This window comes from Harpegnathos saltator, unplaced genomic scaffold (assembly GCF_003227715.2).
Source record: "Harpegnathos saltator strain DR-91 unplaced genomic scaffold, Hsal_v8.6 scaffold77, whole genome shotgun sequence".
Taxonomy (NCBI): Eukaryota; Metazoa; Arthropoda; class Insecta; order Hymenoptera; family Formicidae; genus Harpegnathos; species Harpegnathos saltator.
This window is the reverse complement of record NW_020230615.1, coordinates 267,600-292,136: the sequence shown is the minus strand read 5'-3', so window position 1 is coordinate 292,136 and position 24,537 is coordinate 267,600. Positions and strand designations below refer to the sequence as shown.

Sequence of the window (24,537 nt, the reverse complement as noted above, 5' to 3'; positions counted from 1 at the left end):
TGTATTTTCGAGTGTCTCGTGCGGTATTTTATCGTTATCAAAAGCTCGCGCTCTTGTTCCGCGAAGGCGCCGTGTCTTCTAGTCTCGCGACGCGACGAAAATATAGATATATACCCCCGTTTTTCGGCGGCGACGTGCTTCGCGCTGGCCTTATTTCGCGCAAAATCGCGCGCGCGCGCGCGCGAAGCTAAAGGTAACGCTCTTGTAGCCGCGGGGATTCTATTCCGGCGGGAATTCCGGCGAGGGCTGACTGCTCGCTCGCGCGAAATTTTAACACGAAGCGTGTGACGCGAACATTTATCGCTATCGCGGCTCTTTTGATAGCCGGACGTATTAATAATAATGGATGACGCGCGCGCCCATAATGGTACGGGCTGTGTGAATATGCAGAGCCTGAATACAATCTTTAGTTGACAGATAATCGATACTCTGACGAGTGATCCTCGATGCTGAGAGCAACGCGAAGATCTCGCGTTTTGATTGAAAAGCATCCTGGATCGCTGCTCATTCGCAACGCTGTTCGAGACTCCTGCGAACGACAGAATTACCGAATAACGCAACATCCGCGCGAGAAGAACCTTCGCGTCATCGGTGTGTATCCATTTTTAAGAAACCCTGCCGACGTTCGACTGTACATTTCAGGAAGACGTCGATCACGCTAGCGAGAGAGAAAAAAAAAGGAAGCACGTCCTTTCGGCAGAAAATCAAGCAAATATACGTCACAGACTTTTGCCGGCGATCTCGCAACGCAGGAAATAGCGCAGACGCAACTAACCAAACGAGAGAAAGACAGGCGGTTGCGCGAAGAGCGTCGCGACGAAGTCGCGAATGTAGGCAGATGTGACGAGCAGAAAATTCGTATTAACCCAATTTATGCCCGATATTTTTCCCGATACTTTTTAATCAGGCCCCGCGCTGGACGTGACATTTACAAGATGCAATTCCGAGTCTATCTATAAATCGCGCGTCTAATTATCCGCCCTATAATGTATTCATGACTTCCTCGCGCTTCCGCCGGCCGCGGAAGTTCGCAATTTGCAAGGTAGCAGCGTTACCTCGGACGAAAAACGTCGCTGTTTGTTAACAACTTTCCGCGGTGTCGCGCGCCGCTGCCGACTGCTGCGAGTCGTCGGCGTTCCGGATAAATCGCCGGTGAATTTTCGCGCGACGTGACAGAGCAAGACAGTTCACGAACGCGAATCAATTCGTGTGTGTCGGAGATTAAATAAATACGAGTTGCATTTTTGTGCTTTACCGGTCCTCCAGATATAGAATTATATGTAGGAGAATCATCCCCCGGTGAATACGCGACCGCTCTCATAAATACGTGAAGATTTCAGTCACGTTGGACTGAAAGTCGCGCGCGCGAAAGCGAGAGAGAGAGAGAGAGGGAGAGAGAGAGAGAGAGAGAGAGAGAGAGAGATCGCCCAGTCGCGTTCCTTTAAATCGGACTTGCCGTCAAAGAGTAAAACAAGATCGCAAATAAGAGGGTCGAACGGCGCGAAGCGGGTTTCCCGGCTTGATCTCCTTAAGTCCCAATAAACTTCCTCGCGCCAACTGTATTTACCCGCGACGCGCGCGCGCGCGCGCGCTCGACATCTGCACGTCTATATCCGCTATATCCCATAACCTACATCGCGCTCATTGGTCGCCGGTCGATATCTCGCCCCTATCGGCCCGCTCATTGTCGCGAGCGTCAATTACCCGAACCGCGGACGATCGCCGTGATCAATGTCGTTGCGTAACGCGGACACACGCGGACGTTCAGTCTCTCCCTCCCTCCCCCCGCTCCTTCTTCTCTTTCTCTCTTTCTCGCTCGTTCGTTCTCACGTTGCATCTGCGGATCGTTTATTTAAATTTAAGCAAGCCAGCGCGGAACTATGAGCGTCTACGAGCGCGCGCGCGCGCGTAGAAACTCGCACACACACACGCACGCACACACACACACACACACACACACACACACTCACCCACACCCACACATCCACATGCAGCACCGGAGAGAAAGGCCGACACCTCGGCGCCAAACTCACCCTCCTGAGACTCCGCAGACTCACCTCCATCCCCCGCCGTCTCCCGCGCTCTCCCCCAACTTCAAGCACCCCCTGCTCCGCGCGCGCGAGGCATCCCAATCGCAGCCCCCGTTTCGCAAACCCGCACCCTCCATACTCCCCGGTATCCTCCGACTCTCTCTCTCTCTCTCTCTCTCTCTCTCTCTCTCCCCCCTCTCCCCCTCCCTCCCCCTCCCTCTCTCGCTCTCCCGCTCTCTCCTCTCTCACCCTCACCCTCTACCTTCTCCCCGTCCTCTCTAACCGTGGCAGCTCTCTCCTACACCACTCGTCTCGACCCGACCGCCCGTCCCCGCGCGCCACCCCCTGTCCGCCAACCTACAACTCCTACGTACCGAGCGACCCTCGAGCTATCTCCAAAATCATCCCTTACATTCTAGAGCTCGGCGTGCTATCCTCCTCCGTGGAGGATAGAGCCGCCGGAGTCGGACGTTGGGAGAACACGAAAAGGACTGGCTGCTGCTGCTGCTGCTGTTGCTGCTGCTGCTGCTGCTGCTGCTGCCGCCACTATCACCGCTCCTGCGGAGGCGGCGGTGACGTGCGGGGGTGGCAGCCTCGGAACGAGGGTAGGCGCTCGGGGATATAGGTAGGTTTCGTTGGATACAACGAGAAAATAAGAGATCTTGCCGCACGACTCGCGATACGAATTGCAATAGCCGACGGCGCGGCGACGCTGACGAGCCCCTCTCCCGGTTTCTCTCCCCCCCCCCTTCCCCCATTTTCGCCCTTCGCTCGTCGATCGCGCACGGCATAGCGATTGTCGCTTGCGCGGGAGATCGAACGGGGATCGGACGGGATCGCGCGATAAGTAACTACTCATAGTGCGCGCTGTAATTATTGTAATTGACTTGACCCGAAAGGGTTTCGACTGCTCGTTTGAAATACTCGCAACTTTGTTCGCAGGTTTGTAAAATGATAATACATGTCAACGTCTGTTTTTACTTTTTGCAGACGTCTCGTCTGTTTCAGATACTTGCGGTATCGGCATGAGCAGTTGCTCTTTATATACCATTGTCGTAAAATATTCCCTCAGCTGCGAAATTAAAGCACGACACATTGTCTTGCTGATGTCATCGTCATAATGCACCACGAAGAGCTTCGTTATCGTGAAGGGTCGCAGCAGGTGAACTCGAATTTCGACCGGCGTTCGTTAAGTTATCAGGTACTAGAGCGGAGCGATGGAAATGCATCGCGCGGAAACTCGTGTCAAAGCTCGCAAACAGTCGTAAGATAGAACTCTGTTTGCTCGGTGCGGTCGCGCGCGATCGATATCGACGATCCACGAGGTGATCTTCGCGAGTTCTCGAAAACATCGTCGCGATATTCCGGCGGAATAAGAGGATCGCCAAATGCTACGTGTTCGTGTCTGCCGAAATGGACGCGAAATGTCCTCGAAGTTCCCTGTAGGTCCAATCTCATACGTAGCGGCAGTTTTAACTGAAAAACATCTCCCGTCGTTACACAAAAAAGGAACCGCAAACTCCTTCACCCTCCAGAAATGGAAAGAGGAATTATTTGGAATGTATCACGATCGCCAAGACGCCGCCATCGCTCAGCACGTCGTTCCGATCGAATTAAAGGCCGCGGAATTCTTTCGGCCCCGAGTCGCTCGTGGGAACTTTTTATTCTCCTCTCCTTCACCGGGTAGGACCGACCGCGAAATCCCCAAAGGACAATGGACGTCACATACGTCGCTCGCAAGGCAGCGAGGGTGAAACGTTAAATCGCCGTTCGATCGAGTCAAAGCACGCTAATATCGCCATTGCCGGTCGTAGAGGCGGCCAACCGCGAGGGGGACGTCGTGATCAGCCGACCCCGATTCGTCGGAAACGGGAGTTACGGGAGCGGAGTGAATGGCAAATAAATCGGGAGACAATAACGGCGCGATCTGTTCGCGCGGGGCCAGACGACGCATCGGCGGATTGCACGTACGTGCGCACCGGCGAAAGTATGGCCGATCGTTGAAGTCTCCGACGCGCTTCGACGTCGCTCGATCTCAATCCGAAGCGGCGCCAGGCGCGCTCCGAGCCCGAGCGAATTCGCGGCCGAAATAGCGGCTTAATCTCGCATAAACGGCGGCGCGCAAACGCGCCCGCGAAAACTTGCGACGAGGTCTCTCTCTCTCTCTCTCTCTCTCTCTCTCTCTCTCTCTCTCTCTCTCTCTCTCTCTCTCTCTCTCTCTCTCTCTCTCTCTCTCTCTCTCTCTTTCCTTCGGCCGAGCACAAAGCCGAGGTATCAATATCGCCGGCGCGTAAAGCGTGTGTACCTGTGTCTTTTTCATGAAATTACGGAATTTTACGGAATCGTTCGGAATTTAGAACGCGAGGTAACGCGTGCGAGTAAACACGATAAACGGTAGCTTGAAAACTTGCAAAATCACGAGTACAGACCCATTCGACATTTTGCTTCTGCATTAGTCCTGTGAATGTCGTTCAACTCGAGTAACCCCGAGGGATAACAACACACAGGTTTTTTTCTCCTACTTTGATGTTTTTTTTTATGTTTACAAACAGGAGCTTACTGTCGTACATTTTACGTCTCACGTCGTGTAGAGAGAGAGAGAGAGAGAGAGAGAGAGTGAGAGAGAGAGAGAGATCTATTCCGGAATGGCATACTACTTCGATTATTGAAAGTATAATTATTTGTCAAACGATGACAGACCTCGAAAACCGGTCTAAATTCCGAATTCTCGGAATCGAAAAGGTTTCCTTATAAACAGCGAGATTTCGTTAAATCACTAAATCAGAAAAATTCCGCGTGATAAATAATTTCACGTACCTGGAAACATATCGCTGACCACGTCTCGACGTTCTGCGTCCTGGGGTCCACATTCGGCATCCTGGTCCTGGCTATTCCGTCGTACACAGGACACTCACTGGCACTGACACTCGCGTGGATACGATTCAATCGGAAGAGCTCGTGTTAATTAGCGCGATGCCGACGAGAGACCGATTCGCTAACCGACGAAATGTTAGGTTGGTGCAAAAAGAATGGTGGCTTTTACATATCGAGTATAAAGATGCGTGTATCAGTTAAAAATTATATTTATTAATCAAAATAAAGTCCACACACGGCCTGCACACGTTTCTCCCAACGGGAAACAAGTTTGTTTATTCCCGCAGGATAAAATTCTGGAAAAGGTAAGGGTAACTAGAAAGATCGGCGCCAAACTTAAAATGATAAAAATCACAATTATCTCTGCACCAACCTGCAATATTGCAACCACGGATATCGTCTCAACAATCCGCCGTGCCACGTGCTTCCCTCGTCGGCTTGAGACGTAATGACTCAGAAACGGGCGACGCGCGAGAGTATCAAAACAATATCGGCGGTCACCTCCAGCCAATCGCCGTCGCCGATGTACGAGGTGGTCCGATTATCAATCGATATTGTTATATGCATTCAGTTTACGGAAATAGAATCCTTTGGTGTACACAAATGGCAGGACGGTGAAAATTGATAAAAAATGAAACCAAAAAAAAAAAGCAATTCATCAAATTATGAAATCATCGAGACGGCTACACGCGCGCTGTGCGATCGAAAGTGTCGCACGTAGCGTTCAATGACCAACGATCATTAATTAACGACGCGCTCCCGACCGAATCGTATATTTTCATGCTGCGCCATTGAGAGCCTGGCCGCGATAGCAACCAGGAGGAGGCACAGGACGCAGAATGCGGGAGCATCCAGCGAAGAGACTTACAATTCTCTCTTTTTTATCTGTTTCTGTCCGAAATCTTCTGTCGAAATTTCTAACGTCGATAAAAGATAATAATGAGGGGAGATTTATCATTTTATCTACTCACTTACCTATTGATTTTCATTAGACTGTTTAATATTTGCCTGCCGCACCATGCTGTATCTGCAGTCTCTCTTGAGCAAGTCGCGTAATCAATATATTGCTCATTGAAGAATTGGAGAAAATTATAGCAGGTGGAAAGAGAGACTAGAGTGCGGTGAGTAAATGTCAAATAATTTTTAATCAGGTCCCTCTCTTTAAGCCTCTGCGCGAAACGGGGTTGAGCGAACGTTTATATTGCAGGCCAATATAATGTTATACCCCGAAACTCTCCGTTGATCCTTCAAGTTCGACGGAGTTTGCAGGGTCAACATAAGAGCGAAAATCACGACGCGTTTTCTCGTCGCCGTTTCGCCGTGAACGCTGTTCGGATTCTCGTACGACGGATAGACGTACGCGCGCGGAGGGGCGAAAATTTCGCCCATATTCGGGAATACCATCCGAACCTGCATGCTGGGAGCGAGTTCGAACGTCACGCGGACGCGGTTAGCATCGGCTTGGAACGCGCGCGCGGCTTGATATCGCGCAACGTTCGTTGAAATCTCTCGCGCGATTTCCTTACTTACTTGCTCGCGCGCTCACCTCGCCGTCGACTTCGCGTCCTGCTTGTCTATTTGCAGCGACGTGTCAGCTTCGTAAAGTGGCACGGGCTGTTCAATGGCCTTTTGCAGAACAATCGAAGCCAAGTCGGCGAACGTCTCGGCGTAACAAAGAGGACGAAAGTGGTTCGAGTCTATCTCTGACGAAACGCAGCTTACGGCCATCGAGTCTAATGGGAGTTTCTCATCGCGTCAAACTCCGCCGGCGACTTATCCGTACCGAGTTGTCAGAGTGCGACTGGTGGGTGGTGGTGCGCCGTTGGAGGAGCGGGCACACCGGAGGCGAAGTAACCGAAAACCGATAAGGCGAGATACGTAATTTGCGGCGCGACGAAAAGAGATTTCGCTGCAGATTTCGCCCGTTCGCAAGCCCCACCGCCGCGCCGCGAACGTTTCTCTGCCTCTGTCTCTTCCACGCGCATCGTGCTGATTTCGTGACGTATACTTAATTCGAAACGCCAAAAAGCTGGTAAATCTGAGACGCGCGCGCTTCGCAGCGAGTTCCGGAAGGGCGAAGCGTGAAAATCGGAAAAATTCTTCAACCCGGCGAATGAGCGGCGCGCGATTCGCCGGTTGCACAGCCCGTCGTGCCCGCGACGATCGATATTTGCCGCTTGCAACGCGGTGTGTGCAGCCGGGAAATACAGCCCGGTTCAAACTATTCGTAACAATGTAACCTGCCGATTTTACTGCACGCGCGCCGCTTCTCGATCGACACCGGTTTTTCGGCGCGTCCATTTATTGCGAGGTTATTTCCCCAGCCGGGTGTCGCGGGACGCGCAAAAATGCGAGAAAGGTGGGACCCGGAGGGGGGGGGGGGATTTTAGAAGTGAAAAAAGCGCAGATGGGAAGGCAAGGGTGGGCGAGCGTGCGAGATTCGCGCATAAAACCAAATATTTATCGCGGGCGAGGGGCGCATTTAAGCGCGGCGAATATAATGGGTCGGAGGTGGTAACGCGGAAACGTAGAAAGAGCTAACGAAAGAGACGGGAAAAGGGGGACGGGCACACACCGCCTTCCTAGAATCCTCGTTATCCGGTCGAACGGCGGTGGCCGCGACGGCGGCGGTGGTCGTAACCGGCGGTAGCCACGAAATATCCGAAGAAAAACACGTTTCCAAGTCCGAATCGATAGCAACAATGCCGTGGCGAGAGAGCGCGCGAGAGGCTTGGCTCTCCGATGGAAGTGAGGCTTTAGGGTACGCCGGAAGGTTGCTTGAGGGAGCGAAAGGGGGAGAGAAAGAGTCGGGGCGGGCATGTGAGGGAAGAGGGCTGGGGGCGCGAAGGGGTGAAGAGCAGAGAGGGAGAGCACCAGCTAGACCAGGAGGTGGAAACGAGGAGGAGGCGGCAGCCTTATTGGTACCGGGGGTAGGGGGTTGAGTTTTCCTGAGGGCTGAGGGCGAGAGGAAGAGAGAGAGAGAGAGGGGGGGAGAGGAAGGGAGAGGGAAAGAGAGAGAGGGATAGCAAGAGAAGGAGCAAGAGAAAGAGACAGAGGGGTGAGAGAGAGAGAGAGAGAGAGAGAGAGAGAGAGAGAGAGAGGGGGGGGGGCGGTCAGAGTGGAGGGAAAGAGGAAACGAAGGAGATAGCTAGCTAGGGGGAACGTAGAAGTTGATGGAACGAGGTCGCTACAACGCTGGCAACAGCCGGATGAGTAAAGACTGCATTACCTATGGTACCTGCTCTCCGAGAAACGATCCTTGCTCGGCGAGAGTGCAGGTGAGTCGGCGGCGCTGCCTCCTCTCTCTCTCCTTTGTTAAAGGCAACACGATCATTTCATCCTCTTTGTTCGCGATATTAAAGTACGTCAGACGTCGAAGCGACTGCTTCTATCTACGTGGGGGCGACGGCGGCGAGGGGGGCGGAGGGGAGGGGGGTGCGAGGAGTGAAACCGAGGTGTCAATTGCGTTCGTTGTTCGTGTATGGAGCGGAGGATCGACCGTTTCATCTCGATGTCACCCTTTCGCCTTGCGATCGATCGATTCGATCGGAGTCTCTCTTTCTCTCTCTCTCTCTCTCTCTCTCTCTCTCTCTCTCTCTCTTTCTTTTTCCCTCTCCCGCGTGAGAAAGTGGAAGAGAGAGGAGGGAACACTTTGAGCGCCGTTCGTGCGAATTTAACGCGTACATTAAACGTTAATAATAATCGGATAGATGGGACAAAAGGAAGTGGATTTGGATACCTGCCAATTTCTTTCCTGTGTTAGGTAGGTAGACTCGGTGCAGGACTCGGTGCAGGACGACGGATTGGGTTTACAGGCTGAACCGTTAGCGGCAAGTAATCGCCGGGCATTCTTGCAGTCTCGTCTCTCGCCAAAGCGCCGCACTCGATCTGCACTTGAATGACACATGATTGTAATTAGGAGAGAGCGCATATACAGCGGCAGGTAAGAAAAGATGGGGATCAAAAATTGAAATACCTCAGAAAGGGGGAGCAGGAAGAGAGCAAACAATTTTTCGGGACGTGTGTGGATTGTACATACACATACACGGGGTTCTCGAGTATTTCAATTTTATATTTGTCCCACATTTGACTCGTGCGTGATTTTTAAATACAATATTAATACAATAATAATAATTAATAATAATAGTAATAGTAATAATAATATCAATAAGGCGATGAGATAAAAATAATCGCCTACTTAATAATAATAATAATAATAATAATAATAATAATAATAACGTAAACGCAATGATAATAATACGCAATGATGATAAAATAACGGTCACCGTCGATGATAATGTTAATCATGCGTTCTATCCGGTATAGCTCGTACGTACGCACTATGATACAACGATTATGTACAAAATAATATCGAGACGCGCTCTCGAGGGTTTCTCAACTTTCGTCTCTACTTTCACGACGATTATCGAACTTCTAGTAAAAACATTTTCTTTTTGTGCAAGCACACCTTAAGGCCTATCGCGCGTCATCGGCGGGTTCCTCCCTTCGATTCTCGCCTTTACCATCTCTCTCTCTCTCTCTCTCTCTCTCTCTCTCTCTTTCTCTCTCTCTCTCTCTCTCTCTCTCTCTCTGTCCCTCTCTCTCTCTCTCTCTCTCTCTCTCTCCGTCGTGTCTAGAAGACGCTATATCGTACACGAAGAACGAGCTACTTTGAGTAATATCGTACACGAGGCTAGGCTACGTACACAATCAGATACGAAATGGATTTCGCAGCGCGAGGACCGTTGTCGCGGACCCCGACGAGTGCCGAAACGATCGACTCGAGATCACGGTCGATTCGCGTTACAACGATCACTCCGTAGCTCTGCGAATACGCAGTCTGCTCTCCTGCGGCTCAAGAGCTCGAGAAGTGACACTGCCTTTGGTATACAGCCGGTATCGAGTCCGACGAACGCTCAACTGAACAAGTTATTTCGCGAACCCATCGGAGAATCGCCAGCGCGATTAATATTTGCAAGTAATCGGACAGGCACGTCAACATGTTGTGACTTTCGTCGGATCACCGCGTTCCACCAATTGGATCTTGTTCGTCCCGTTTCCGACAAAAGCCCGCACGAGCCACCTAACTTTAGAAGAACTTAATCACGCATCACGCATGTTTGGGAAAACATAAAATTTCGAGTCCGAAAGGAAATGGCTCGATTTCGACTCGTACCGAGAAAAGAAGAGTCGCGAAGAATTTATCCCCTTACACGGAGTAAATAAGAATAGAATTATAAACTACGTATAATGAGGAGAATAATTTTGTCTAATGTAGCCTAAATTAACAGTACGCGATAGTCGTTACTCCAGAGTTCACCCATCGGAAATAACGTGCTCAATTACGCGGCCGCGCCGCGATATCGCCAAAAAGTCGCGGCATCGATCGCGCCAATAATACGATAGTTAATACAATGTAACGAGGGAAGCTGGGCGCGCGAATGTAGCGGCGGATCGACCAGTTTCGCGATACGCAACGAGACGAGACGAGACGCGAGGGCGCGCGTGCGCGTCCTCGCTCGACTCCGATATCCCCCGTTGCGTGCAATTACACGCAATAACATTGTTACCATTGCAAGGTAGGTCGAGACGCCGGCTGAATTCACCGTCCCTTTTCCCGTCGATGAGACGTTAGCCAATAATCTCGCGCGTTGATCCGAGATTGCGCGCCAACGAAAAACACGAAAGAACGCGCGCTTACCCGCGTAGAATTTTCATTTTCCATTCGCATCCACACGATGCATCCCGAATGCCCGCAAACGCGGTCATCCTCCTCCCCCTTCCTTCCGCCCGAAACCGTATCTGTTCGAACTCGAACGAGCGATCGAATGTACGCATTCGCTGATCCGCGCCTGCGGAATTTCCTCCTCGCCGCCCAAAGCCGATCAGCGGCTGGACGCTTCCGCCGAGAACGAAAGCGCTCGACTTGAGACCCACCTGTGCGAGCAAGCCCCCCCCTTCCCCCATCCTACCGCGGGACGCATAATTAACGGAACGAATCACCGCGCGTCTCTGAATACACCTCAAAGCACGAAAGACAACTCCCGTCGCGACGGACGTCGTCGCCGGATCCGTCCTCGAGTCTGCCGGACGACACTCGGAAACGAGAGAACGCCTCTCGCGGTCCTCTCTTTCTCTCGTCCACTTTGTCCCTCCCTTCCCCATCCATCCATTCTCTTCCTCTACCATCTCATTCTATCTCGTTCATGGCGTCCCTTTCTAACCGGCTCATTGAATATTCAAGACCTTCGCGGTGTCGCCGCGCGGGCTGTCGCTTTGGCCCTCCCTCCCTCCCTCCCCTTCACCCTCCCCCCGGTGCGCACACACTGCACACGCACACATACATGCTCGCTTTCTCTCTCACACATACACACACACACACACACACATACAGACAGAGAAGTGAATCGATCGACCGAGTTCGCCGGTCGGATCGCGCGTGATCCGCTCGCAACGGATCCCTAAATATCGGACACAGGAAGCGCCGCGCGAATCCCTGACACATCGACCCGTATTTCGACAGACTCGGGAATTATTCCGCCCGCTTGGCCCGTCTATATCGGGCGCCGGCGGCCGACGTCGGACGCAAGCAAGCGGCAAGCGAGCCGCTCGAATGAAATGTGTGACACGAGCACGACGACAATAATCGATCCCGTCCGGTTCGATATGTAATTGCGTCTCTCTGTCCGTCTCTCTCGCCTCGGCAAGATGAGCCCGCGGGCCGTGAGCCGCGTGCCCGCCGTCAGTCGGGCAGATATTTAAGAGCGAATTAACCGTGGAACTCTAACAAGCGCGCGCCGCGATCAGCCCCGACTCGCGCGCCCGCGGCGGCGACCGCACGTCGAATCGCAAGCGAACGAGGGGATGGGCGAAGGGAGACCTCTCTACCTCTTCCGTCTTTTCATTTTCGCGCTCCTTAGCCCGGCGAGAGCGCCGGACTTTCGATCTACTCGCGCAGCGCATGCGTGATCTTTCCGCCGCGCGCTTTGCCGATCTCCGCGTCGCGTCGGTCAGACCCGTCAGGAATGAGTTTCGATCGGGTGGGCCATGCGCTACTCAGACAGCCCTGTATTATTATTACTTTATTATTATTATTATAGCATTGTTATTATCGTTACTATCGACGGTACTATCGACGCGAAGTGGTTGACCGGTCGCGATGTGAAATGCGATTCATCACCTTGATCACAATCGTAGTCTCGGCGATTGCCGCCGTATATCTCGCAGATCTCTCCTTCTCTTTCTCTCCTTCCTTGCCTCTCTAATCCCCTCTCTCTCTCTCTCTCTCTCTCTCTCTCTCTCTCTCTCTCTCTCTCTCTCTCTCGACAGAGAGTCACTGAAGCACACCGAGTCACGACTCGCTGTCTTGCTCGCGCCAATCGCCTCACGAGTGGTTCTCGCCCGTCTGCACCGACACTTCCGTGCCGATCATCATCGCAGCGCCCGTGAGGACGCTCGCCGGCGTCGGCGGCAGCACCAGCGGGCTCGGCACCGCGATCGACGGTCGCAGGCGCTCGGTGAGCGCGAGCATCACTTGGCAGTGCAGGTGTTGGATGGTCGCGAGTAGATTGAGGTTGGTGTCGATGAGGCCGGTGGCCGGCGAGAACCTCTCCTGCTCGACGTTCTCCATCTCGTCGACGAGCGGCGTCGCGATGGCGGCGAACCTTGGGTCGTTCTCGACGGGGTTCAGCAGCGCGTTCGTCATCGCCGCCGCCGCCGCCGCCGCCGCCGTCGCCGTCGCTGCGGCCTTGTTCTTCTCCGCCTGGAGCAACCTCTGCTGGTGCTTCAGGTATGAAGTGGTGATGGGCCGGCTGTAATCAATGGGTGTATTCTTGGTGTCCAGGCCGGGACTCCAGGGCCTCGGCAACGGCTGGCTCGGCTGCGGCGAGGGCGTGCGTCCCTCCGGCAACATTCGCTTCCTCTTGGACGAAGCCGAGCTCTTCGAGCTCGCCCGGTCCGACTCGGGCGTTCTCCTCGAGTCCGGTAGGGCGTCCGCTGTCGGCAGAAAGCCACCGTTCACCGGCTCTTTCTTCAGCAAGTTGCTAATGCTCAGCGGGTTGTACTTCTCTTCCTTGTCCTTGTCGAGCTTCTCTATCGCGATGCTGTTCTTGTGTTGTTTCTGATGCCTGTAGCTGTGCAGGTTCTTGCCGTCCGACGACGACGCGGCGTGGTGGCTATTGTCGCGCAATTTTGAACTGCTCTGCACCGACGTGGCCGACGACGCCGGCAGGACAGTCGTGTTGCCACCAGCCGTCGGGTTGGGACTCAACGAAGTCACCGTCGACGACGTCAACGTTGTCGTCGTCGTCGACGCCGTGGACTGCGGCTGGCTGGAGAGATTCGTCGGACTCGGCGTCCGCGGGCGTCGCTGGCACTCCGTGCAACCCAGCAGAAACCGCGTCACTGCTTCTCGCGGTAGGAATGCGTACGTCTCTGTGATCTGAAACAGAGAAGCGGAAAAACGCATTGCTCGTGACATTCCTCGAATCTTGCTCCTCGAGTCAAAGCGTCGAGAGATCGCTGAAGAACGACCCGGGCTCTCTGCAGTTTGACGCGAGTTTCAAGCGTTCGTCTGATCGTTAACCCAAAGAAAGACCTTTGGTCTATTAAATATTTTTTTTCTTACAGACTTTTAACAGACAAAAACCAAGAAAACATCTCCCGCTAAATCTCTCGCGAAGATGAATGACCGATTCCCGCCTGACCCGATTTTCTACGATATTCAACGCAATATTCACGGGGTTCACTTTCCAATTTAGAATCGCTAGTCGAAGGGAAATATAGATTTACGATCCATCAAGAGAATTTATTCTCATAGATAAATATGTCGAATGAACGAGCGAGAGACGCGTCGACTCCCGCGGTATTTCGGCGGTAGTCCTCCCTCACGTCGCAAACGAGCTACCCTTCGCACCGGGCGCAAAACTTCGGGACGCGCGGGGGGGGGGGGGGGCGCGCATCGCGCGTTAATCTCGCGGCCCTGATAAGCCGTTAATCAGCAGCGGGGGCTCGCGACGGAAACGTCGGTGGCGGCCGCGCTGCCGCGCGCATTGATCCGACGCGCGCGTTTCGCCGTGTCTCACTTCGCGAGCCGGTCGCGTCGCGTCGCGCCATCGCCGCGACATCGTTACGTTCAAGCACCGACCCGGTCAGCGGGCAATTAACTAATTCCATCTGGCGGAGGCGCCGCACCCAGGCGGGCGCACGTTCGCGCGCTGTGTATATATATATATATATATACATACACACACGTATACACGTTATATACTACATGTGTATACTATATATGTATACGCGCGCGCATGTGTGTATATATATATATATATGTGTGTGTGTGTGTGTGTGTGTGTAACGCGACCGCGCTATTGTCGATCGACGCGCATTAATGCGCGCAAACGACCGTTGTTCCCGTTGCTCGCTCGTCGTCGGCGAACGTATCGCTCGTCACGTGGCGCCGTTTTACGCGCGCGCGACGCCCACTGGGGAAAATTCATGAGCGGTATAACGGAACTTTGATGTCTTCTGCGAGGAGGTGTTCAGCCGGAGGGATGTTCCCCGCCTCTTAATAGGAAACGTTTCTCTCCGGGAAGGTGGAGGGGCGGCATAACTTAATCAAGGATGGCAGGCTCGTTCCGCGGGAGAGCGGGCGCGCGGCTCGTACGTGTACGTGGCGCGCGCGCGCGCGCGCGTATGACTGCACGGCACGCGCTCTCACGTGGGGGTAGTAATTCGATAAGATTTCGCCGAGACCTCGTGGCGAGCTCGTGGGACGAACGGAACGAAACGGAAAAGAACGGCGCGCGACAGGTAGGCGAGCGAGATAATGTACTTTGGATCGACACGCCACGCGCCGCGCGGACGTTTCCGCTCGGAATTCCGAGAGGTAGATTGCGTCCCGAGGGGCGACGGCGACGGTGAAAATGTTTTTTTCCCACCGCCGATGGACGCCGTGATAGAATCGTCCGCACAGCGCGCGCGCGCTGACTGCTCGTTGGATGAACGTCAAAATCGCGATAAACGATGAAGGACCTTCTCTCCGCGAGAGAAGATTCTTCAACGTCTCCTCTCTCGCCTCTTGCCCGTCGTTCTTCCTTATTAAAAATGCAATTCCGCGAATTCGACGAATTTATGAGTGCGCAGTGAGATCGTGAATGATCATCGCGAGAAGAATCGCGGCCGCACGCGAGTCTCGACGAAATTACGCGCCTTAAGCGTGTTATCCCCGCACGGTAGAGACGGCGATTTTCAACACACGCGCCGTCGTGCAGCGCGCGCGCGCGCGCGCGCGTCGTCATACGTGCGAAAAAACCCGAATTGTCAAAGGTGACGGTCGGTTGGCCGCGCACGCGCTTCGGCCGACTCGTATAAACCCTTACGGTGTAACAGCGGCAATCCGAAATCCACCGTTCTCCGCGACTGGATGCGGCGGCAGAAGCGGATCGAATTGCGCAACGCGCGCGCCGGTGACATAACACGGGCTCTTCTGGAGCCGATGAATCCCGCCGCCTAACGCCGACTTGAACGTAAAACAGTTCCACCGTCGCGCCAACGCTCGAGTGTGTGAGTAAGCAGGCAATGCAACAAGTGTCCTGAGGTTTTGAATCACAAGCAGATCGCGGCGTGCGAGAAAGAGGGAGAGAGAGAGAGAGAGAGAGAGAGAGAGAGAGAAAGCGACAGCGAGAACGAGCGAGAGAGACGCACGAGAGAGACGGAGAGAAAGAGAGAGAGAGAGAGAGAGAGAGAGAGAGAGAGAGAGAGAGAGAGAGAGAGAGAGAGAGAGGAGAATGAGCGGCCGAAGCGTGGGAGGGTGGTCGCAAGGGCCGAGGATAGAAGATAGAAAGAGAACACGTACTGAGAGCGCGAGATAGAGAAAGGAAGGGGGGGGGGAGAGAGAGAGAGAGAGAGAGAGCAAGAGAACAGATATGATACCCCGGAGAGAGGTTTACGCGAATGCACGCCGGAACATGTGAGATGACGTGTGGTATCGAGTGTTCGACGCTTGAACGCCTCGATGCCTTCCCTCGGGAACGGTAAATATCGCGTGTCGCGAGCAACCATGCAAGAATTCACCGCGCTCCGCCGATAGCGGCCGAATTCGAAATTCGATCGTTCGCGGATCGACGGTTACTTCGCGGTGAAGCTCTGCCGGCGTGACTTACACACGTTGAAGCCAACCGGATGCTGGGTGCATCGTCTGCGCGCCGAGCACAAGCGAGATCGACACGTCGCGCGCGACGTCGTACGCTCGCGTCTTAAGCTTCGCTCGATGAGGTCGCGGACTTCCACTTCCAAACCTACTGACGTAGGCGCGAGCGTCGTTGTTTGCTTTCCTCGCGGGATCCGGCGAGGTCGCGAGCTAAACATGAATCCGCCGAAATCAATGGCTATTTTACCGTTCTGTAGGTGCGCTTCTGACCGGCGTGCTTCCCAGGACGACCCTCGAGATCGACGTGAACGGCATGGATGATGTCGAAGAAGTTCTCCACGATCGCGACTTTTTTGTAGACTCTTCCTGGCGGCACCGTACCCTCGGCACCGTTCAACGCCTGTGGACAGAACGAAACGGGGGAAATGATTAGAAGCGTGTTTGTCGCAATATCCTTATGAACAATACCTATACTCGCGTATGTTACAAGAATTATCCTAATCATTGTCCTAATAACAAACGGGACGCATGAAAGAACGATGCAAGTCTTCAGACCGGGGGATTCCAAATTTGTAATTCAATATCGATTTTCGCGGATGTTTGTTTCGTTTCCCCGACAGAAGCTCTTTGACGAATTGATGAGCTCTTACTATGTTCAAACGCCACCTACTGCCCGAGGAAGCGGCTTCTAGTCCTCCAGTTCGGTTCTTGCAGTCGGGAAAGGTATGCAGTTTCCTACTATACCTTACCGACCAAATCCAAATCGGACAGGCTGCTTTATCGATTACTGGCACGCTGGATACCCGCAAAAAAAAAACAGCGGTACCTATTATCGGTAAGGTAGGTATCGTAATTTTGTTAAAGCCTAATTATATTACTTGGCGCAGCTTCAGCCGCGATATCATATTTAACGCGTAATCAACTGCAAGAAACAAGATTATACATATTAAACGCCAATGTGATCTGCTCCACTTAATCCCACCGTCCGCCAATCAATATTTCGCGAAAATACATTTCGATACTTTACAATTATTTAACCAATCGATTTATAAAAATAACACTTTCTTGTAAGGTTTTTGTCTCCTCACCTGTGATAATTGCAACATCGGCAAGAATATATTGCAGACTCGAATATTTTATCGATTTATTAGATACGTACTACGTATAAATATCTGCCTGTGTGATAAATAAAACATACTGGAAATGCGCTTGTTTCGCCGGAACAATACCGAAGGGACCGGGAAATTTCTCACTACGGTGTCCGGCGCCCGAGCGGGAGTAAACGCGGACCCGCCGTTTTCCGTCCGCATTAACGAAGCTCCTCATCAACCGCGCGCGCAAGATTTACTCGCCCTCGTCAAGGACGTGCCCCGTACGGTTGAGAACCGCGGCGTCCCGCGTAATCTTAATTAATCTCGTCCTAAGTACCGGCATCGCCCGCGGGCATGGTCGCGGTCAGATTGTTCCGGCGAACTTTGCGACCTCAAGAAGTTCGGCGCGCATGCGCGACGTTATTGTATTTCCCTAAACACCTGTTGAAGGGTAAAGTTGAGCTCGTGGAGTTTAGTGCTCGGGCTAAGTGGCTGTGGTCAAACGGGATAACAATAGCGACACCAAACTGACCATATATGGTAGTACGCGCGGCAGTCCTTCCGGCGGCCCTTCCGAGGAAAAATCCCGCTACGGCGCGTTCGCACCTGAACGCGAAGACGTGCCTTGCCGGACTGGCCTTGCCGGCCGACTTTGAGCTACCGTCGGCCGCGCTAAATTACGAGTGATGGTCGAGGAAAGGAAAATTCATTAATCACCCTCTGAGTCCCGGTGAGCCCCGACCGAGGATCGGGCCAGGGCGACGCGCGGAATGAGAATAGATCGATCGGACAGGCCGGCCGGGGCTTGATTACACGTTACGCACGCACGTGTGCGTGTTTACTCGAAAATTCGCAGTTAGGGGTGGATAGAGCCGGGAAGCCGTTTCATCGGCGAACATGCCTAAACGCGCGGCATACCTTCTGCCGGTCGTCGTCGTCGTCGTCGTCGTCGTCGTCGTCGTCGTCGTCGTCACGCGATGGCGTCACGGCGGATCGGATAGACGCACAAAGTGCCGCAAATGCGCGAGCTCGCCGTCTGTCTAACTCGAGCGACTCTTTTGTGCGAGAAACGACCCGACACCCCCCTCTTGTTCGCCCGCCCGCCGTTATTGAGGATACGTCTGTAACTGCCGTCGTCGCGGATCGCCGGCCCGGGGATTATCGGCTTTGTCGCGCCGAAAGGACTTCGCGAACGCGACAGCAGCCCCACCGACTCGCCCGCTCTCTCTCTCTCTCTCTCTCTCTCTCTCTCTCTCTCTCGCTCGCTCTCTCGCTCTCGCTCTTCCTCCCTTCGTCGCGGTTTCCGAAATATCCGCTTTAAAACGAAAAGAGCGATACCGGAGAGTTAATTTCGGAAGCGTAATTTACCGACAGGCGTAATTCGGCGAAAAAGCAGCGCGCGTGAGAGAAAGAGAGAGAGAGACAGAGTTCTAAACTAAATTCAATTCGGCGCCACGTCGGGAGCTCGGAGATATACACACACCGCCTTTTTATTGGATCGCGTTAGCGCGTTGCGCGGCCTCGAGCGCGCATACGTACAAATTCGATGATAATTTCTTCCCTTTTTTCGCAATTACGCGCGACTATATACACACACACACACACACATATATATATGTATATATGTATTTGCACATTTATTCGCGCGAGTTAATAATCCGTTCCGCGGCAAGAGCGGAACTTCCAGACACGAGCGAGCGGCGCGTCGAGCGCGATGCATCAGCGGGCTGAAACGCGGAAGTGCGTGGCGTGCGCGCACATAAGCGCAATAGGCGCCTAACCAGAGGGGCTCAAAGGACCATCGGGGATAAATTTAGCCCTTTAACCGAGCCGCCCTCGGTGGCGCGTTATACGGACAAGCTAATTAAGCATCGAGCGCGCCCTACCTTTACTCACGGCATATCTGCGTCAATGATTAGACGACGATCATCCGATGCATCAGTGCCCACTGAATCAACATCCTCTCGATCAAAGGGGAGTGCGCGACCGGATTCATCGGTCCCGTCGAATGGAACGGGAGAGCTAAGAGAGCTCCTCCCCCCCCCTGCCGCCACGCTCTCTCCTCTCTCGCTTCCGCGAGCGACCCTTTCGAGACGAAAGCGAGAAGAAGGCCGAGGAGAGGCCGCCCCGCGGCGTTCGCGAGCCTCTCGAGAGCGCTCGATCATCGTCAGACACGCGCGAGTCTCTCTCGTTCGATCTCGAATCTTTTTTTCTCCCGATACGATACGATAGGACGGCCAGATGCGGGATAGTGCGAGGCGATAATCGGCCGGCTGCGATAAAGCGCTCGCGAGGAAAAGCGCAATTACCCAGAGGCGGTGCGGATAACGGTTGAGTGGGAAAAGGACGTTCTCGGCGCGCGCGCACGCGCTGATCCGCCGTCTGGAATTGTTCGAGACCGCGCCTCGGCAAGAGAGAGAGAGAGAGAGAGAGAGAGAGAGAGCGGAACAGAGAGAGAGAGAGAGGGAGAGGAGAAGAGAACGGAACGAGAGGAAACAGTACAATCTCCTTGATCTGACGAGAGAGAATTTCCAAAGGAAAACCAGATACCTTCTGATTTATTCCACATTCGCGCACAGAGACGAGGCGACCGGAACGGCGGCGAGTTTCCGCGGCGAATTCGCGAAATCGGCGGCAAATATCGAACATCAGTCGCAAAACATTTCCAGAAAGAGTATTCCCGCCGGTCGGCTCTGCGCTAAACCGCCCGTCGGACGCCGAGACGAGAATTACGTGCGTGCACATCCGCACGCACGCTCTCTCCCTTCCCCCCCTCCCCCGCCAGCGAACCAATAGATCGTATGAAAAAGCGAGCAAAAGAACCGAGCAAAATGAGAAATTCGAATCGGAACACGGGTTATTGCACGGGACGGCGGAGTAAATGCTCCCGCGGTAACGTGAGCCCACGGGAGACGCTCGCGATTAAGAAACCGACGAACCGTGGCGACGTTATCGCGGGACGATTTCTTCGATCAGCCCCGTCGTCCCAACGGCGCGTGCGATCGAGGGTAAAGAGGGATCCCGGAGAAGAGGAGGTGCGAAGAACGGATGCGCACGGGAGGGCGGCGGGAGGAGGCGAGGAACGAGACGACGGGACGCGCTCTCGCCGTCCGCGAGAGCGGACGGTCCAGAATAGAAACGCGTCAGCGTCGCCATAAATCCGTGCGAGGCGCGCGCGAGGAGACTTGGCGGGGCCAAGTTTGTGGCGTGGCGCGGCGTGGCGGCGCGACGCAACGAAATCCGGACGCAGCGGCTGTTTTAAAGCCCCCGCGGACCGCGGGCGAGTTTGCATTTTAAACGAACGCCGCCGTTGCCGCCGCCGCCGCCGCCGCAGCAACGCGATGCCGAGGGGAGAAAACAGCGCGACACGGCGCGACCGGCGAAGCGGATTAAAAAAATTCACGAGGGAGCCGCGCCGCGCCATTCGGCGTCGGGACGCGGGGGTGGACGGCGCGCGCGAATCGAAAGGGAAAGAGGGAGAAAGAGAGAGCGGTCATGTACCGGGTGGTCCGCGCGGAACGGAGTTCCCCCGCGCGATGTGGATCCGAGTCGAGGAAGAGCGCTCGGAAAACGGTATCCCACGTTGGCGACGAGGAACTTTCGAATGTTTCCGCTCTCGCGAGATATCGGCGAGCTATCTGAAAGTCTCGCGATTAGCGTGCGCGCTCGCTCGGTTTTCACCATCGACGCGTTGGCACGCGTGAGAGAGAGAGAGAGAGAGAGAGAGAGAGAGAGAGAGAGAGAGAGAAAGAAAGGGAGAGAGGTGGGAAAGGTTGAGGCGCGCGAGGCCGACGCATTCCTCGCGCAAGCCACGCGCGCCACACTTCGACGAACTGTAACTCGTCCTCGAGCGGCGCGAGACGACGAGCCATCGATCTCTCGCGCGTAACCCCGAAATTATTTTCCGCAGCGACCTGTGATTATCGTCGTGCGATCGCGCGGCGACGATAAAGCGATCGGCAGACGTCGTTTCGCGAGCGACGATCTCTCTCTCTCTCTCTCTCTCTCTCTCTCTCTCTCTCTCTCACCGCGGCGACTACCATCATCGACGGCAACTCGTGAGCGGTTGCTCCTCAACGAGGCAACTCCTAGCAGGCGTAACTACTGCGCACGACTACTTAAACGATGGTATCAGGGCGGTATCGCGATGCGATCGCGGGAGTCGGCGCGCAGCGCCGTCGTCGTTCGCCGGCGGCAGTAAAACACGACCCGAGAGTTCGGTCTCGCTCGCGAAGTGCGTATCAATGAGCCGAGGACGACCACTGGAGTCCGACTATTGAAACAGTACCGAAGTGGCGTCGTAACGTTGCATAACACAACGATACTAGGAAGCAGCGGGAAAGTAGCACGGCATCGTGAACGGCCGTGGCCGCAGCGAGAGCATGAGCGCGGGGGTGGACGGCGGGAAGGAAGGGAGGGCGCGGGGGAGCAAGGGAGTAGAAGAGAGGCGAGCGTTAAATATTCTCTCAACGAGGTCGGATTACCTCCATTACACGCGGTAACGACGATGATAACGAGAATGGCGATACGACGACCCGAGCGAGCGAGCAGGCCTAACGGAGTACTGAGAAGTCCTGATGCAGCTCGCCGACACGGCAATCGTCTCCGCGAGCTTAGGATATCAGCCCGCTCGCCTTCGCTCTTCTTCTCCCGGGATCCTTTCTTCGGACGCGCCGAGGAGCCCGGGAGGCGTGTGATTGGGTTAGTTTTGGTTTGTTGGGACGGGACACGGCCAGCCGGGCCACCCAGTAGCCATTTAGATAAACGACCGGCCCCTGTTGAGTGCCGCGGGATGCCAGCGCCGGAGATGGGAACCCGAAGAGATATAGAGATATGAGACGAGAGAGAGAGAAGGGAGGAGAGAGAGAGAGAGAGAGAGAGAGAGAAAGAGGAGAAACGGCAGGACGAGAGGCGGCGTGCGAGGGAGAAGATGAGAGAGAGAGAGAGAGAGAGAGAGAGAGAGAGAGAGACGGAGAGCGAGCGAGCGAACGAACGAGGGACGATCCCGTGCGGCGCGAGGGATGGAGGCCCGCGAGGGAAAAGCGTTGGCCCGAACTCCGAGGTCATACCCCGGTATCCAGGGAGAAAAAGTATTCGGGATCGGGTGACGGGACAAAGAGACGTGTCGGGATGGCTCAGCCGAGTCGCCTCCTCGCTCGGAAAGGCAGGATAAAAAGAGAGACCCCGTCGGATTTCCTGCAGCGTTCCACCGGCGACGACTCACGGAATTATCGAGAGGCGCAGAGAGCAGGAGAAACGAGAAATTGCGGCTGAATCGCGCGAAATTATGTCGCTTTATGAGCGCAACGGAAAATCCGCCCGATGACAGACGCGCGGCGGCGAGTTAACGAGCGCGGAATCATCGCGCGTCAGCCGCCGGAGTGGCAGAGAGAGAGAGAGAGAGAGAGAGAGAGAGAGAGAGAGAGAGAGAGGGAGGGAGAGAGAGAGAGGAGAGAGAGAGAGGGAGGAGAGAGAGAGAGAGAGAGAGAGAGAGAGAGATCCGTTCCTCGAACTCGAGAGCATGCAAATTTTTCGCCGGCGACGAAATTGAGTTCGTCCTTCGCGGCAGCAACGCCGCAACGAATCGCCGAGGATACCTCGAACGGGAGGTCTCACCGCACGTTATGCCTTATCAGGATGTTTCATCGGAGCGGCACCCTTATAATCGAAAGAGAAATAGATTGAGAGAGAGAAAGAGAGAGACGGAGAGAGAGAGAGAGAGAGAGAGAGAGAGAGAGGGAAGAGAGGAGAGGGAGAGAGAGAGAGAGAGAGAGAGAGAGGGAGAGAGAGAGAGAGAGAGAGAGAGAGAGAGAGAGAGGCCTGGATTTCGATATCGGAGCGCGAAGAGAGATATCGGTTTGAACCGATGCAGACGCAATATCGAATCCATCCTCGAAATCGGTCCGAAGCAATTTCGAACTTTTCCAGCGAGCATGCTTCTTTGGTAACCCGAGCCACCGCGCGCCGCACGCCCACGGAGAATTTACAACAAGGGTATCGCTCGAGCTCGTGCTCGGCGGCGCTCGCGCTCCCGCTTCCGGAGCAAAGCGGCGCGCGATTGATGCTGTTACATACATACGTTGACGATGCAATTCCCCGCTTCCTCCCCCTCCTCCTCGTTGTCCTCGTCCACGCGCCGTCAACCCGCCCGTCGTTCGGGGCTTCCCCCCGCGCGCGAAACCGCACTACGCTAATCGTGGTTTTTTTGTTTACCGACGGCGATTTTTCCCGCGGCCGTTTTATTCGCGCGCTTTTAATCCAAAACCGCCGCCGCTGCCGCCGCGGCTGACTGGTGGATTTTTTCCGTTGTCGTCCGCTCTCTTCTCTTCTCTTCTCTTCTCTTCTCTCTCTCTCTCTCTCTCTCTCTTTCTCTCACCCGCTCTCTCCCTCTCGTTGCGAATCGCGCGCGCGTTATCGAGGTCAGACCCACCATAAAGCGTCCCATTAGCTCGGTCGGCTTGCTCGCGTTACACCCACAAAACGCGGATCGATACGGAAAAATGCGAGCGGAACTTTCTTTCGCGCGTCATCTACTCTAACTGTATCGCTTTAGTGCACGCCACTTATCTTCCGCGTATCGGGTTGCCAAACTTCGGCTGTCGATTACCCGGCATCTCTAAACGCGCGGATAAACATCTCGATCTCAGGGAGAAATTTCGAAATTCCCGTCACATTCGTTAGCTCAAACGTAGCGTATAACGGAAACCCACACGTCGTCACACCGTCCGGAGAATCTCACGACGAGATGAGCTGTCGGGAATTCCCGCGATCTTTAGACGAGACGCGCGACCATTCTCTCGAAAATTCTCTCGAGAAAAGAGAGCCCGCTCCTTTCAACACGTACGAATCGCTAATAACCGCAATGCGATATCTCGGAAAATGCGCGTACGACTCGACGACGATAGCGGCGGATTGTCTTTCTCCTTCTCTCTCTTTCCCAATCTCCTAGGCCGACGATACAGACGTAATCGAAGATAAAAGGGATAATATCGAGCACGGCTCTCGAAAAGCCCATTTCCTGCGTCTTTGGATAACGGGGACCGTTTTATCGCGATCGTAGCTGTCATAAAGCGTCCCGACACCTTCTCAGAATACCCTGCGGGTCCGAAAGCCCCGCACCTCCCCGCCTTGACCTCTCCTCTCCTCTCTCTCTCTCTCTCTCTTTCTCTCTCTCTCTCTCACACACACACACACACACACACAGTCTCTTCCTCTCTACGGAAACGCAAGGGAAACTTTCGTCGCTCTCTCAGTCGACCCTAACTGTCCACTCGTAAAGCCACTCGTCGCCGCGCCAGCCGTCCGTCCGTCCGTCCGTTCAGCCGTCTATCCGTCCTTTCGTTCGTACGAGTGGCTTCTCGTCGCATCGCTAACGACGACGAAGCGCGAATCGATA

At 54.3% G+C, this 24,537-nt stretch overlaps 1 protein-coding gene across 1 annotated transcript in view; it reads right to left on the bottom strand.

The window, feature by feature from the left end:
• Nucleotides 1-11,984: 11,984 nt before the first annotated feature.
• Nucleotides 11,985-24,537, bottom strand: part of LOC105186242 (mucin-19) — a 53,364-nt gene continuing 40,811 nt past the window's right edge. The window contains exons 3-4 of the mRNA XM_025306203.1: nucleotides 16,298-16,450; nucleotides 11,985-13,344 (exon numbers count right to left, since the gene is read on the bottom strand). Coding sequence (XP_025161988.1) covers nucleotides 12,289-13,344; nucleotides 16,298-16,450 — 1,209 coding nt within the window. The 3' untranslated portion in view covers nucleotides 11,985-12,288. The remainder of the gene's footprint in view (nucleotides 13,345-16,297; nucleotides 16,451-24,537) is intronic.